Source organism: Hipposideros armiger, unplaced genomic scaffold (assembly GCF_001890085.2).
Source record: "Hipposideros armiger isolate ML-2016 unplaced genomic scaffold, ASM189008v1 scaffold_71, whole genome shotgun sequence".
NCBI classification, from domain to species: Eukaryota; Metazoa; Chordata; class Mammalia; order Chiroptera; family Hipposideridae; genus Hipposideros; species Hipposideros armiger.
Window position 1 is genome coordinate 2,743,154 of NW_017731421.1, and position 11,966 is coordinate 2,755,119.

General features: G+C 48.0%; 1 protein-coding gene across 3 annotated transcripts in view; it reads right to left on the reverse strand.

Moving 5' to 3' along the window:
- The window catches only part of ABTB3 (ankyrin repeat and BTB domain containing 3), a 297,350-nt gene extending 294,060 nt beyond the window's left edge, over positions 1-3,290 (reverse strand). Inside the window, exon 1 of one of the 3 annotated variants that reach the window (XM_019642633.1) lies at positions 1,514-3,288. In XM_019642633.1, the coding sequence (XP_019498178.1) occupies positions 1,514-2,654 (1,141 nt within the window). In that variant the 5' untranslated portion in view covers positions 2,655-3,288. Of the gene's footprint in view, positions 1-1,513 lie in introns of all 3 variants that reach the window. The other 2 variants (XM_019642631.1, XM_019642632.1) reach the window with 2 other exon arrangements.
- Between the last annotated feature and the right edge of the window lie 8,676 nt (positions 3,291-11,966).

An 11,966-nucleotide genomic window follows, 5' to 3' on the forward strand; every position in this document is an offset into this window, starting at 1 on the left:
GGATCAACGCGCAAGTCGCGATCCCGCCCCTACACACACACACCCGCTTTGCTCCTTCCTTCCCCTCCCCCATCGATGATCAAAGCCAGGTGAAGGGACTGGGGGCTGGAGGGTGGGTTTCCGAAGGGCTTCTACTGGAGCCGCGCTCCTGGCGCGCCAGCTCGCTCCAGCGCGCACTCACAAGCACATTTAACATATACACGCGCTGCCGCGCACACACACACACTCACGCGCACACTCCCATGCACATACTTGGCATCCCCAGAGGCCGGGCCGCGCCCGCCGCATCTCTCCTTCAGCCCCCGGGAAACCGACAGGCAGCAACATGAATGAAATCTGCCCAGAAAGACTGCATTTCAGCTCCAACCACGCAACCTCTGGCCAAACCGCCGAATATGTAACAAAGTTTTATTTCGCTTTTAGAGTCTCCAGTTACGCTTCTACCATTTCCTGTGGAAAATTGAAGCTTTGAAGTGTCTAGCTCCGGCTTTCGCAGACAGGCAGGACCGCCAGCTCAAGCTCTCGAAAACAAGAGCCCCCGGCCCCACCCCCTCCGCCGCCAGAACTGCAGGTTCAAACGCACCCAGCTCCTGCCTCCAAAACAGGGGGATGCGGGGGGGAATGGCAGAACCTTCTGGAAACGACGCCCTAAACTATCAACCACCTCCAGAACCCCACCCCACTCCCCTCCTGCCCGGGTTCCCCACTGTGGCGCTCCTTAAGCTAACTGATGACAGCTGCAGCTCCCTGCCACAGGGCAACCAACAGCGGCAAGAGCTGGGAGCGCGGAATTGGAGAGTGGGGTCGTCTACTGCGCAGCACCCACCAGCTGTTCACTCTGGCTCTCAAAAACTGCCCCCGGGAAAACTTGGGAACTCTAAATCTTTCAGTCACACACACACACACACACACACACACACACACACACACACACACACACACACACACACACACACACACCCCTCCCCTACTATTTCTTAAACGTTCTGCCCTTACCGCCGCGGGGCCTCTCCACCCGCGTGCTGACAGTGTACTCCCCGAGGGGGCGGGGAAGTGAGCGAACCCGGCTGCAGAGGGAGGAATGCGCCTCCTCGCGAATTCCATGAAGCCAAACTCGCGCGCCTGAGAATTTGGCATCTTCAAGGTCAAAAAAAACACAGGGCTCTGGTTGAAATATGTACTAGGCGCAAAGGACTGCAAAGCTGCCCCCCAAATGGGTGCTGGGTTCTTCCCACAGCCTGTGGGAGGCCGCCGCAGCCGCAGCTTCACCTCACAGAGAGGAAGGAGCCGCGCGCTCTTGGAATTGGGAACCTTAGGAGCCTCGTACAGTACGCGGATCCAGAGCACGCGAGGAAACAGGAGAATTTCCGGCCGCCTCCAGCTCGGCGGTCCCCTAAGAAGCTTGGGACAGCAGCTGGTGGCCAGAACCACACGGAAAGGGGGCGCAAGGCAAACTTGCGACCAGAGTTGGCCGGGTTGGGTAGGAGGGGGCGGCACCCGCGCGGCCACTTACCGCTGGCGTTCTTCCCGCATATGAGGTGCTGGTAGGGCTGCAGGAGCCCCCATATCTCGGAATCGTTGTTGACAGTGTGCTCCAGTGTCTCCACGGTAAACTTGGGAGCCTCGTGGAGCGCGTGGTGGTGGTGATGGTGGTGGTTGGCAGCGGCAGCCGGCGGGGCTGCCGCGGCGGTGGCAGCGGTGGCCGGCGGGGCGCAACAGCTGCTGCTCCCGCTGGCGCTGCTGGCAGCGCTGCAGGCGCCGCCGCTCGCTGCTCCCGCTCCGGGCACCTCCCGCTCCTTATCCGCCACGGGAGCAGCGCTGGGGCCCGAGCCCGGGCCTGGGCCGGAGCTGGAGCCCGAGCCGGGGCCGCTGCAGCTCCGGGGCAGCCCGGAGGCCACGACCCGCGCGTAGATGTCCCGGAAGAGGCTTTCCATGCAGGCCGTCAGGTAGATGGCGGCGTGCTCGTGGATGCGCAGCGCCACGCGGCTGTCCACCATCCAGCGGTACACGCGGCCCACAGAGAAGGTGAGGCCGCAGCGCGCTGACTTGCCGCGGCCCAGGCGGTCGCCACCGGCACTGCTCATGTTGTAGAGGGACAGCGCAGCCAGCGCGGCTGCCGTGCAGTGCGCCGCCAGGCCCCAGGACAGCACGATCTCCATGGCGCTCTGGATCTCGTACTTGGTGCACTTAGCGAAGCGCAGGCTCAGGCGCTGCGCCTCTTTGGCAATGCGAACCAGCGCCCGGCTCACCAGCGTCGACAGCTTGGCCAGCGCGTCTTTGGGCAGGCCGCCGGGGGTCGCCGGGCCTGCCCGGGGATCCCGCGAGCGTAGCAACAGTGCCTCCAGCTCCTGGAGGGTCCAGGGGACTTCGTCGAGGTCCGGCAGCAGCCGCGAGCAGTGCTGGCCGGCGCAGTCCAGCCCCTCGGAGTCTTCCACCAGGGCAGTGTTGACAGTGTCAAAGCTGTTGTGCCGGCTGTGCATGGAGTCAGCTAGAGGCGGCCAGCAGCTCCCGCCATACGGGGACGCCGGGTGCGAGTCGGAACAGCACAGGGACAAGTTGGACGAGCGCACCGAGTCCGCCGCGCCACCATAACCCGAGTCCAGCGTCAGATCCTCCAGTGTCCGTACCACGGGCTTCTTACCTCTCTTGGCCATCGCTGCGCCACTTCATGCTGCGGCCGCCGGGGAGCCGAGAAGGAACAGCGAGGAGCAGCGGGCGCCGGGGCGCGGGGAGAGCCGAGTCCGCGCCGCCTCAGCTCACTTTTTCACCAGCTACTACCAAGTGGTACTACTTTCGGCTGCCTCCCCAAGCCACCGCCTCTCGGATACACAGAGCAGACCAGGGAGTCATCTTCCAGAGCGCGGACCGGAGCTGGGGCGCACTGAGGAGCGAGCCAGGCCAGGAGGGAAGCTCACGCCGGAACTCGCCCCTTTCTTCCAAAATAAAAATATAAAAGTGTCTGACCCGCTCTTCCCTGGGCCTGGCTGGGCGCAGAAGCCGCCGGCCGCCAGCCTCAGTGTTCCTAGGACGGAAATCGACTCAGATGCCGCCGCTGCAGCAGCAGCAGCTCCGCCGGCTGCTGACTCCCGGCTGCCGGCTGCCGGCTCTCGGCTCCCAGCTCCCAGCTCCCAGCTCCCGGTTCCCCGCCCCGCTCAACGCCCGCCCGCCCCGCACTGAAGTGCAGCAGCGACCGCGGCAGCTGCAAACCTAGCCAAGCCCCGCAAACCCCGGCAGCCAGTGGGGCGGGCTTATGTAAAGCAGGACCGGAAGAGAGCCAATAGGATCAGAGGATGCTAATTACCTCGCTTTTTTTTTTCTTTCTTTCTTTTTCTTTTTCTTTTGCTTTTTTTTTTAATTCCTCAATTCCACACATCCCGGCCCCTCGCACACGCCCCCGGCCTTGATCAAGGCTGCAGGAAGTGAGGAGAGGTGGCCTGAGAATCGGGGGCCCTTTGGAAGCGTGGAGACGTCCTTCCTGCTCCCCTGCTGCTGTCCCTGCCCCTCAGAAGCCAGGCTTCGGTGCCAGAACTGGAAGGTGGTAGGCTGGGCGGGCAGGTGATTCCCCACCCACTCACCGAGATGTGCTCCCTCTAGCTGTTTACAAAAGTGTCTGCCTGGGGTCGCTTTCTGCCCCGGCGTTTCGGATTTCACTACCTTTTTTCTTTAATACACGAAGCATGTTTTTTCTCTCTCTCACCCCTCCCCCGCCTTCGGGTTCCAAACCAATTAATGCGGTCCTCTTTCAGCCCCAGTTTGCCCCAGTGTGGAGGGAAATGAGAAAGCACACCAACTGAGGGGCCAGAGCGATGGACACCGCTGGAAGGCCGAATCTCAGGACCTTAGCCGCCTGCCAACAGGGCACATTAACTAGGTTTCCTCTAGAGGCCAGGTGGACCCTGCGTCCATCCTTTAAAGGCCTGGGGGGGGTGCCCTGGAGGGAAGGGAAGGTTTATGTCCCACTTAGCCGTCCTGATGGGTCTAGTTCCAGACAGCTCAGCCTTAAAAAGGATACATTTGCACAGAGAGGAGTTTTCTTTTTTGACTAAAGGAAGATAAAGCATATATGTATAACTTGACTGTATTTATGTCAAGTGGCTTTGTCCCGTTTGTCTCCACCCACCAGGGCAGAAACTTGTATCTTTTTCACCTGGGGTTCTCTCACAGTGTCTCTGTCTTGGGCAGATACATGCACACCCACGAACATACAGACACAAACATACCCTGCGCTTGTAGCCATATTGAAATCTCTTGATGGTTTTCCAAGCTACCTGTTGTCCCTTGCATCTGATATGCCTTTGTAGACACTGTTCCCTTTGTTCAAGACACTTGTCTTCGTCTTCTCCACCTGGCAAACTTCTCATCCTCTAAGATTTAGCTCCAAGATTATTACCACCACTGCTGCCTGCTCTTCACCCAGCCCAGACCTGGGAAGGGGTCTCCATCTGTGTTGTTTGGGGTTTGTTCCCAGGGCCTTTACTCTTCTCCTCTGCATGTTTCCCTGTGATCTCATCCATGTGTATGCCTTCAGTTACCAGCTATGTGTTGATAATGCTTGAGTGATGACCATTCAGGAGAGTGCAGGCAGCAAAAGAACCCCAGGGAAAAGCCTTGTGCATAGGGGGGGAAAAGACTGAAAGCAATGGGCTTAATATTGATTTATGTTCTTCTATGGTACCAGGTCGACTTGGGTTCCAGTACTGCCTCTGCCAGTTTTCCAGTCAATGTACCCAGTGCTCACTCATTCAATCTCTTTTATCCTTCCTTTTCTTGCCTTTGAAATGCACAAAATCATCACGCCCATGGGGGATTGAATGAGATTTTTCCATATACGGGATTTAACACAGTGTCCCACACATAAATGTTTGTTACCATCATCTACACTACAATAAACACTTATTTCTTAGAGAGCCAGGGGAAAAAATGACAAATGTTGCATATAAAATTCAACTTATGCTTAAAAACTAGGCTGAAATGCCATCCTGTCTAGAAGGTTCTGCCATATCTCAGCAGACATGCTCTGCCCTCTTAGGCTATAGGTGGTATACACATGCTGTCTCTCACCTTCCAGAGAGCACCCTGCTTGAAAGCTGGGACCTTTCCCCCCAACACAGTGCCAAATGAATGAGCGTGTTCCTTAGTATTATGAATAAACCGTATGTCCATGTAGTTTACTGAAATAAATCATTAACGATCATGTTAAGTGTCTGACTGTGAGTGACCTCAAAACACTGAAAATAATAAATACATCAACCGAATGTTAAATATTAGCCCCATCCTATTAGAAAAATCAGTGCCTGCAAAGAAGTATGAAGAAAATTTAAATAATCCAAAATTCCACCTCACAGAGCTCATAACATTAACTTCTTGTGTTTCCTTGTAGTCTTTCTAAGTTTTTCTCATCTTTCTTTCTTCTACATATATTTTAAGACTTGGAATTACTCTATAAATGATTTTGCATTTTAGTTTTTGTCCTCAAGAAATTTCCTCAAACTTGATAATATAATCATTCCCCAGGCTATTAAATATGCATCCAAAATATTCCTTTCTTGTGTGGCTACAAAATATTCCAACATATGTTTATACCTTAATTGGTGTATTTTGAGTCCCCATTTGGTTGTTTCTGTTTTCTAACTGCTGTAATCATGAGCCTCTTTGTACATGAATAACTCTCTTCTTCAAAACTAGAAGTTTTATATGTTCTCCTCTAAGATATGCAGACAATAAGCATATACTAAAGCTTAAAAGATAAACAAAAAACCCAGAAATTAAATTACTGGGATTATTTTTGCCTATCAGATTAGCAAAGATTTATAAAGTCAGTCATGATGAGTATGTGTCATGATGAGCCATTAATTGGGGCAATCTTTGGGGAGGGCAGTTAGCCTATATGTATCAAAACCTCAGTGTGCATTCCTGTGGTTTCCCAGAAATCCTATCTTCTGATATTATCCAAGGTGATCCTTGTGAGTTTTTTCAAAAGTATACAGAATGCTTTTGGTACTGTTGTCTTAACATCAGACTTTGGGAAACAACCTCAGTGTCTTTCAATAAGGCCTGATGAAATGAATTCTAGTAATTCATATATGGGAATACAAAGGGGTTACAAAGAATAATGGTGGCAATCCTTATTTCCACAATACATTGGTGAGGGAAGACATTTTTGAAAATGGGTTTTGGAATTGCGCATGTGATTGCATTTATGAAAAATGCTTTATGTAGAGCTACATATATATACAGGCATACCTCACTGTATTGCACTTTATTATGCTTCACAGATATTGCATTTTTACAAATCGAAGGCAAGACCCTCCACCAGCAAAAAGATTACGAGTCGCTTTATTGCAGTGGTCTGGAACCCGAATCTGCAATATCTCTGAGGTGTGTCTGTATAAGTATATAAACGTGCCTGAAATGGTGGAAATAATAGCTATAACTAGTTCGTTGGATTTCTGGTGATTTTTTAATGATTTTTATTGATTCTAGTTCTACCCCTGATGTTTTCTCCTTTTGGTTTCTGGTGATTTTTAACTTTCTTCTTTGTACTTCTGAGCTTTTTGTAATACACAGGTATCCTTTTTACTAGAGCCAGAAAGCTATTTTCAAAAGAAAATGGAATTATTTTCTGCCCATTTTTCCGAAGCTTACCTGTCAATCAGAGTACTAACATATAATCCTTTGTCCTTCAGGATTCTAGAAACCAATCAGCAAGCATAGCAACTAGCCCAACAACCAGACCATGGACCAGCCTCGTTGAGCTGGACTCACACATGTTGGAGGCTGCATCACGTGCTTCCTACGCATCTACTGTGCGTGAGCCGCAGGGCCCCTGGGGTTTGACGCCTGGCTCTACGACTCCCTGGCTGTGTAACACTGAGCAAGTTTCTCAGCCTCTTCCTGCCTCACCGTACCTCTGTTCTTCATCTTTAACTGGGGGTAATAACACCACCCGCCTCAGAAGTTTGCCTGTGAGGATTAAATGAGATCATTAGAACAGTGCCTGGCTAGCACTGTAAAGCTTGCTAGTGTTGGTTACTTTTATTACAGGTCAGGTACAGTGATGGTGGGGGAGGGGAGGGGAGCTATGGGGACTCCATCTCCCGAGCGTTTAGTCCAAAGACAGACATTAACAAGAGCTGCAAGGGCAGTGTTTCCAGAAAGGGGGAAGTTCAAGGATTACACACATGAATGAACAATTTGTATGGATTCCGCCACAGCATTTCTGTCAAACCCTTTTTTCTGTCAAGCCGTTTCCTAAATACATAATCAGTGTGTGTGAAGCTCAGCGATGATCCTTTTGCTAGGCGAGCATCTTCGTGAGTGCAGGATTCTGTCACTAAGTAGACTATAAATGAGTCCACCCCAATTCCAGTCTGCTCCGCGTCAGAAAGGGAAGTGTGAGCCCACTTCTGAACTTTCTCCCAAAAGAAAGACTCGTAGAGTCAACATAATAGCTCGCTCACTTGCCGAGCAGATAGGTCACACAGCTCAAAGAGCTTTAAAAGGTAATTTTTAAGCAAGGGTATAGTGCACCTGTCAGTATAAAGGGGCTCTCAGAGCAGATCCCAATGTGAGTATGACCCCATGGCAGCGATTCTCCATGTCTTGGGGCCATGCATCGTGTGACAAACTGGTCCAGCTACCAACTCTCTCCTTAAAAAAGTGTATGTATGTGTATAAACACTACTTATATACAATTGCTATACAATATCCAGGCTTCACTGACCCCCAGATTCTACCCATGGATTTCCTAATGGTCCATTAATATGATTCCCTCCCATGGAATTCTAAAAATGGAGAGGTATAGATCCTGTCCATTGGAACTTCTGCTCCAGGTGGGGGGGTCCAGCCAGGAAACCAAAACCACTCGAGGTGTTTCAATCTGAAGGAATCTAATGCAAAGAATCAATTGCAGAGGGGATGGGAGAGCTGAGGAGCTGAATGGGACAGGAAGGGACAACCAGGAAAGCAGCACCAGCAAGAAGGCTCTGCCACCCCCAGGGCCGCAGAGATAGGGAGAATATGGTGTTACCAGAGCCCAGAAGCCAAGTCATCTGACAGAATCTAGAACCACAATGGAGGCCGAGCTCCAGCTTGGGAGGTGCTGCCTGGCAGGGTCTTGGGCTCATGGATGAGACAGCTGTCGCCAGGAACACAACCTGCAGCAGACAGGGAGAGAGAGAAACAACCTGGGCTCTCCCCGCCTCGTGTAACCCACCAAGAAGCTGGAAGGCAAAGGTGTTTGGGAAAGGTAGTTCCTGTGACACAAAGTAGACAAAGCAGAACAGGAGAGGGGCGGGTGTGGCTATGAGCACAGACAAGCAAAGGACCAGTTCAGGAAGACAAGGTGCTATTATAAGACCTGTGTCTATTATGGAGTGTGTCCCAAAGAAATGCTGCAGACTTTCAGAGGGGCGAGCTTTGATTCTGGCCCCTCTTTGTTCCCACTGTCCTCACCCTGGTGAAATCATTCCGCGCCTCCTGTTGGGACTCCTCCCAAAAGTCCTCATTTCGTCTCCCCAGTGCCGGTCTCATTTTCCCATCCAGACTCGCTTCTCCTCTGCTGCCCCGGTCATTTTTCTAAAACAACTCTCATCACCATCAGAAGGAAGTAGTGCTGGCCTCTGTCCAATCTCATTTGGTGCCACCTGCCCTGGTCTCCCATCTCCACACTCTCTACAAACTAATTCTATTATTTGAGAGATCTTTGCAAGGTTTTATTTGTTTCTTAAATACACTGTGTGTCTTCACTCGTGCTGTTCCCTCTGTATTGAAGGCCTTTTTTTTTTTTGCCTATTGGACGCCTGTGGATCCTTCAAAACCTATCATAAATATTACCATGTTAGTAAGAACTACCACACTCCTTATGTCCTGCCCTATGAAACTAGCCTCTCTTTTTGCTCTATTTCTTTAAATGTACCTCCACTACAGCACTTATCAATAATTATTAGCTATAATCAATATAATCAGCAGCAGCTTTAGCAGCCCTCTGCTCTCTCCTCTGTGCGCTAGAGTAGTAGTTAAGAGTGTGGACTTGAGGTCGTAAAGACCCAAGTTTATGTACCAGTGGCTGGCTGTGTGGTTTGTAGATAAGTTTTTAAGTTCTGAGTTTCCATCTATTAATTCTTTATGTGGGGAAAATCATAACCTCATAGGGTTTTAGCTACATGAGACAATGCTTGTAAGTACTTAGCACAGTGGGACATGGAATGGCTCCAGTGAATACCAGCTACTGTTATCTAATCCTAATCTTTTAACCAAAAAAAAAAAAGAGATCATGTTGTATATTTTGATTTATAAACTACTTTTTTCATGAAAAGATATCATTTTTTCCTTGTCCTTAGGTTTTTTTTTTACATTTTTCCAACGTTTTGTTTTGAAAAATTTCAAACAAAAATTGTTAGATAAAATAAACACCTATTCATCCCTAACCAAGATTCCCCATTGCTAACATTTGCTTTTTCTCTCAATCTCTGTCTGTGAAAGAGGGGCGTGTATGTGTATGTGTGATATGTTATTTTTGTCCTGAACCATTTGAAAGTAAGTTGCAAAGATCATGACACTTCAGCATGGAGCCTACATTCTCCTACAAGGAGCTATAAAACGATTATCACACCCAAGAAATAACATTGCTATAACAACATTATCTAAAATATAATTCCTATTTCAATTGTCCCTAAAATGTCCTTTATAGTGGTTTCTCATATCATCTGATGGCTACATAGAATTCTACTTAATGGATGTTCAATAATTTGGTCAATGAATCTATTATTGTTGGACATTTAGTTTCTTTGGGTATTGGATAATTGTACACAGCTCTGAAAAAAAAACCTTTACAATTTCTTTATATATTTGACTTATTTCCTTGGGAAAAATTCCTATAATGAAGTTTGGTTCAAGGCAAATGCAGCATTCTAAAAGCCTGATGCATGATGCTAAATTGCCCTCCAAGAAGACTGTACCAATTATACCCACCGGCAGTGTACAAGCGTGCCTGCCTCCGCTCCTTTGACACCACTGCTATTATTTTTGTGTTAATTTAACAAGAGAAATCATAATAACTAACATTTATATACCATTCCTGATGCACAAGGCCCTATTCCAAATGTATGATATATATCAACTTGCCTACCCCTGACAACACCCTATAACCTCCATTTTACAGATGAGGAAACTGAGGCAACGAGCCTCTCAGCAGCTTGCCCAAGGTCACACAGCTAGGGCGCAGCAACCCAGGCAGTCTGAATCCAGAGACTGTGCCGTTATCTACATTATGTTTTTACCTCTCGATATAGTGTCTAATATTTGATCACCCCTGAAGTTGAATTTTGTTTCCATTTGTTTTTTATGTCTTTGCTTATGAGAATTCCCTGTTTGTATCATTTCTTTTTTTGGGGGGTGGGGAAAGAGAGATAGGTCCTAAGATGTTTGTCTTTTCCGTAATGATTTTTAAGAACTAGTTATAGAATAAAAATACTCTTTCTCTGTCATAGGTATTGTAATTTTCCATGGCTTGCCATTTCCCCCCTTTACATTTATTTATTTATTATTTAGCTAGGTAGCTAGCACGACATTTTGATTTTCTCATAGTTACATTTGTCAATTCTTCTGTTTAATGTTGGTTGATGAGATAGGTCTGCCTGACTTTCAAGTGAATAAACATCGTCCTCTATTTTCTCTTCTGTCTTCACATTTTACTTTTAAGCCTTCAGTCCGTCTCATTTCTCTGCACCTTTGTCAACACCAGCGCTGCCTTATTTCTAAACCAGACCCCACATGGCTTCCCCAGGATAGAAATGGGACATTGTTTGCTGAGATGTGGGTCCTGGGCCATTTCCTACATCTGGAAATGTCACGTGTATGCCCTAAGGAGCAATGCACCAAAGACAAAACAGGGTTGCCATTTCGATCTGTTTCATAAATGAGGTGCCTCTTCCTCCCTGCTTTCCACCTAAAATATGAAACACTTGATCCATGTTAGACGACGAAGATGAACGCCCAGCTTCTCCCGGCTTCTCTGAGGCAGACTGTTGTGGAGGAAAGCTATGGTAGTTGAGGGGAAAGCATGCCAAGAATTCATTTCAATTTGAAAGATCTTTTCAAGGCTTTATTTGTTCCAAGAGTTCTTTAAACGTTTTAAATACAGTCCGATGAAGTGCTTCAGGCACTGTTTCAATACCGATTATGTCTCCTCTCCATGAAGACAATGCCTTCCTTCAATACACATTACGGTTTTCAGCTAAGGTTTGATTTTAACATTTGCCAATCCCATTCTTTTTCTCCTTTGCTCTGTGTCCAAATATTGTGGCTGAGATCGTTAGTCACAAAATGAAACAATTAGTGGATTTGATTTCCAAATACACTTCAGGAGAAATACAGCAGCCCCATTCCCATTCGGTGCTTGCAATGCCTTACAACACAGTGGATAATCAGTCAATGTTTGCTAAGTAAATTAGTGAAAGTGTGCATGGGGTCCAGGAAAAAGAAGAATGGCTAGGAAGCCTACAATGAACAAAGTGGGGCATACGCTGAAATTTTTGCAGGGGAGCTTAAGCCTTTAAAGTTACAGTTTTAACTCATCTACTCATTTAGCTAATAGAGAATGTTCCAGTATGTGTTCCATAAAACATTAACCCTATGAAATGCAGAGCAAAAAAAAAAAGTTTAAAAGTTAGAGACCCAGACTCCCTCTCTTAGAGATTCATGACCAATATTGCATATTAAAGGTTCTGTCTATTCCTGCAGCATAAAGCCTGTTTAAATTAATTTAAACTCTGTAAGGGCAGAAATCAGGTCTGTGTGTGCCAAGAACTTCATATAGTGCTTCATATAGTGCTATCAGACATTTATTGAATGAATGAATGTTATAATTATCTAAGGCTGATAAAGAATTACCCCCCAAACTTAGTGGTTTAAAACAACAAACATTTTTTATATCACAGTTTCTGTGGGTCAAGAATCCAGGCACA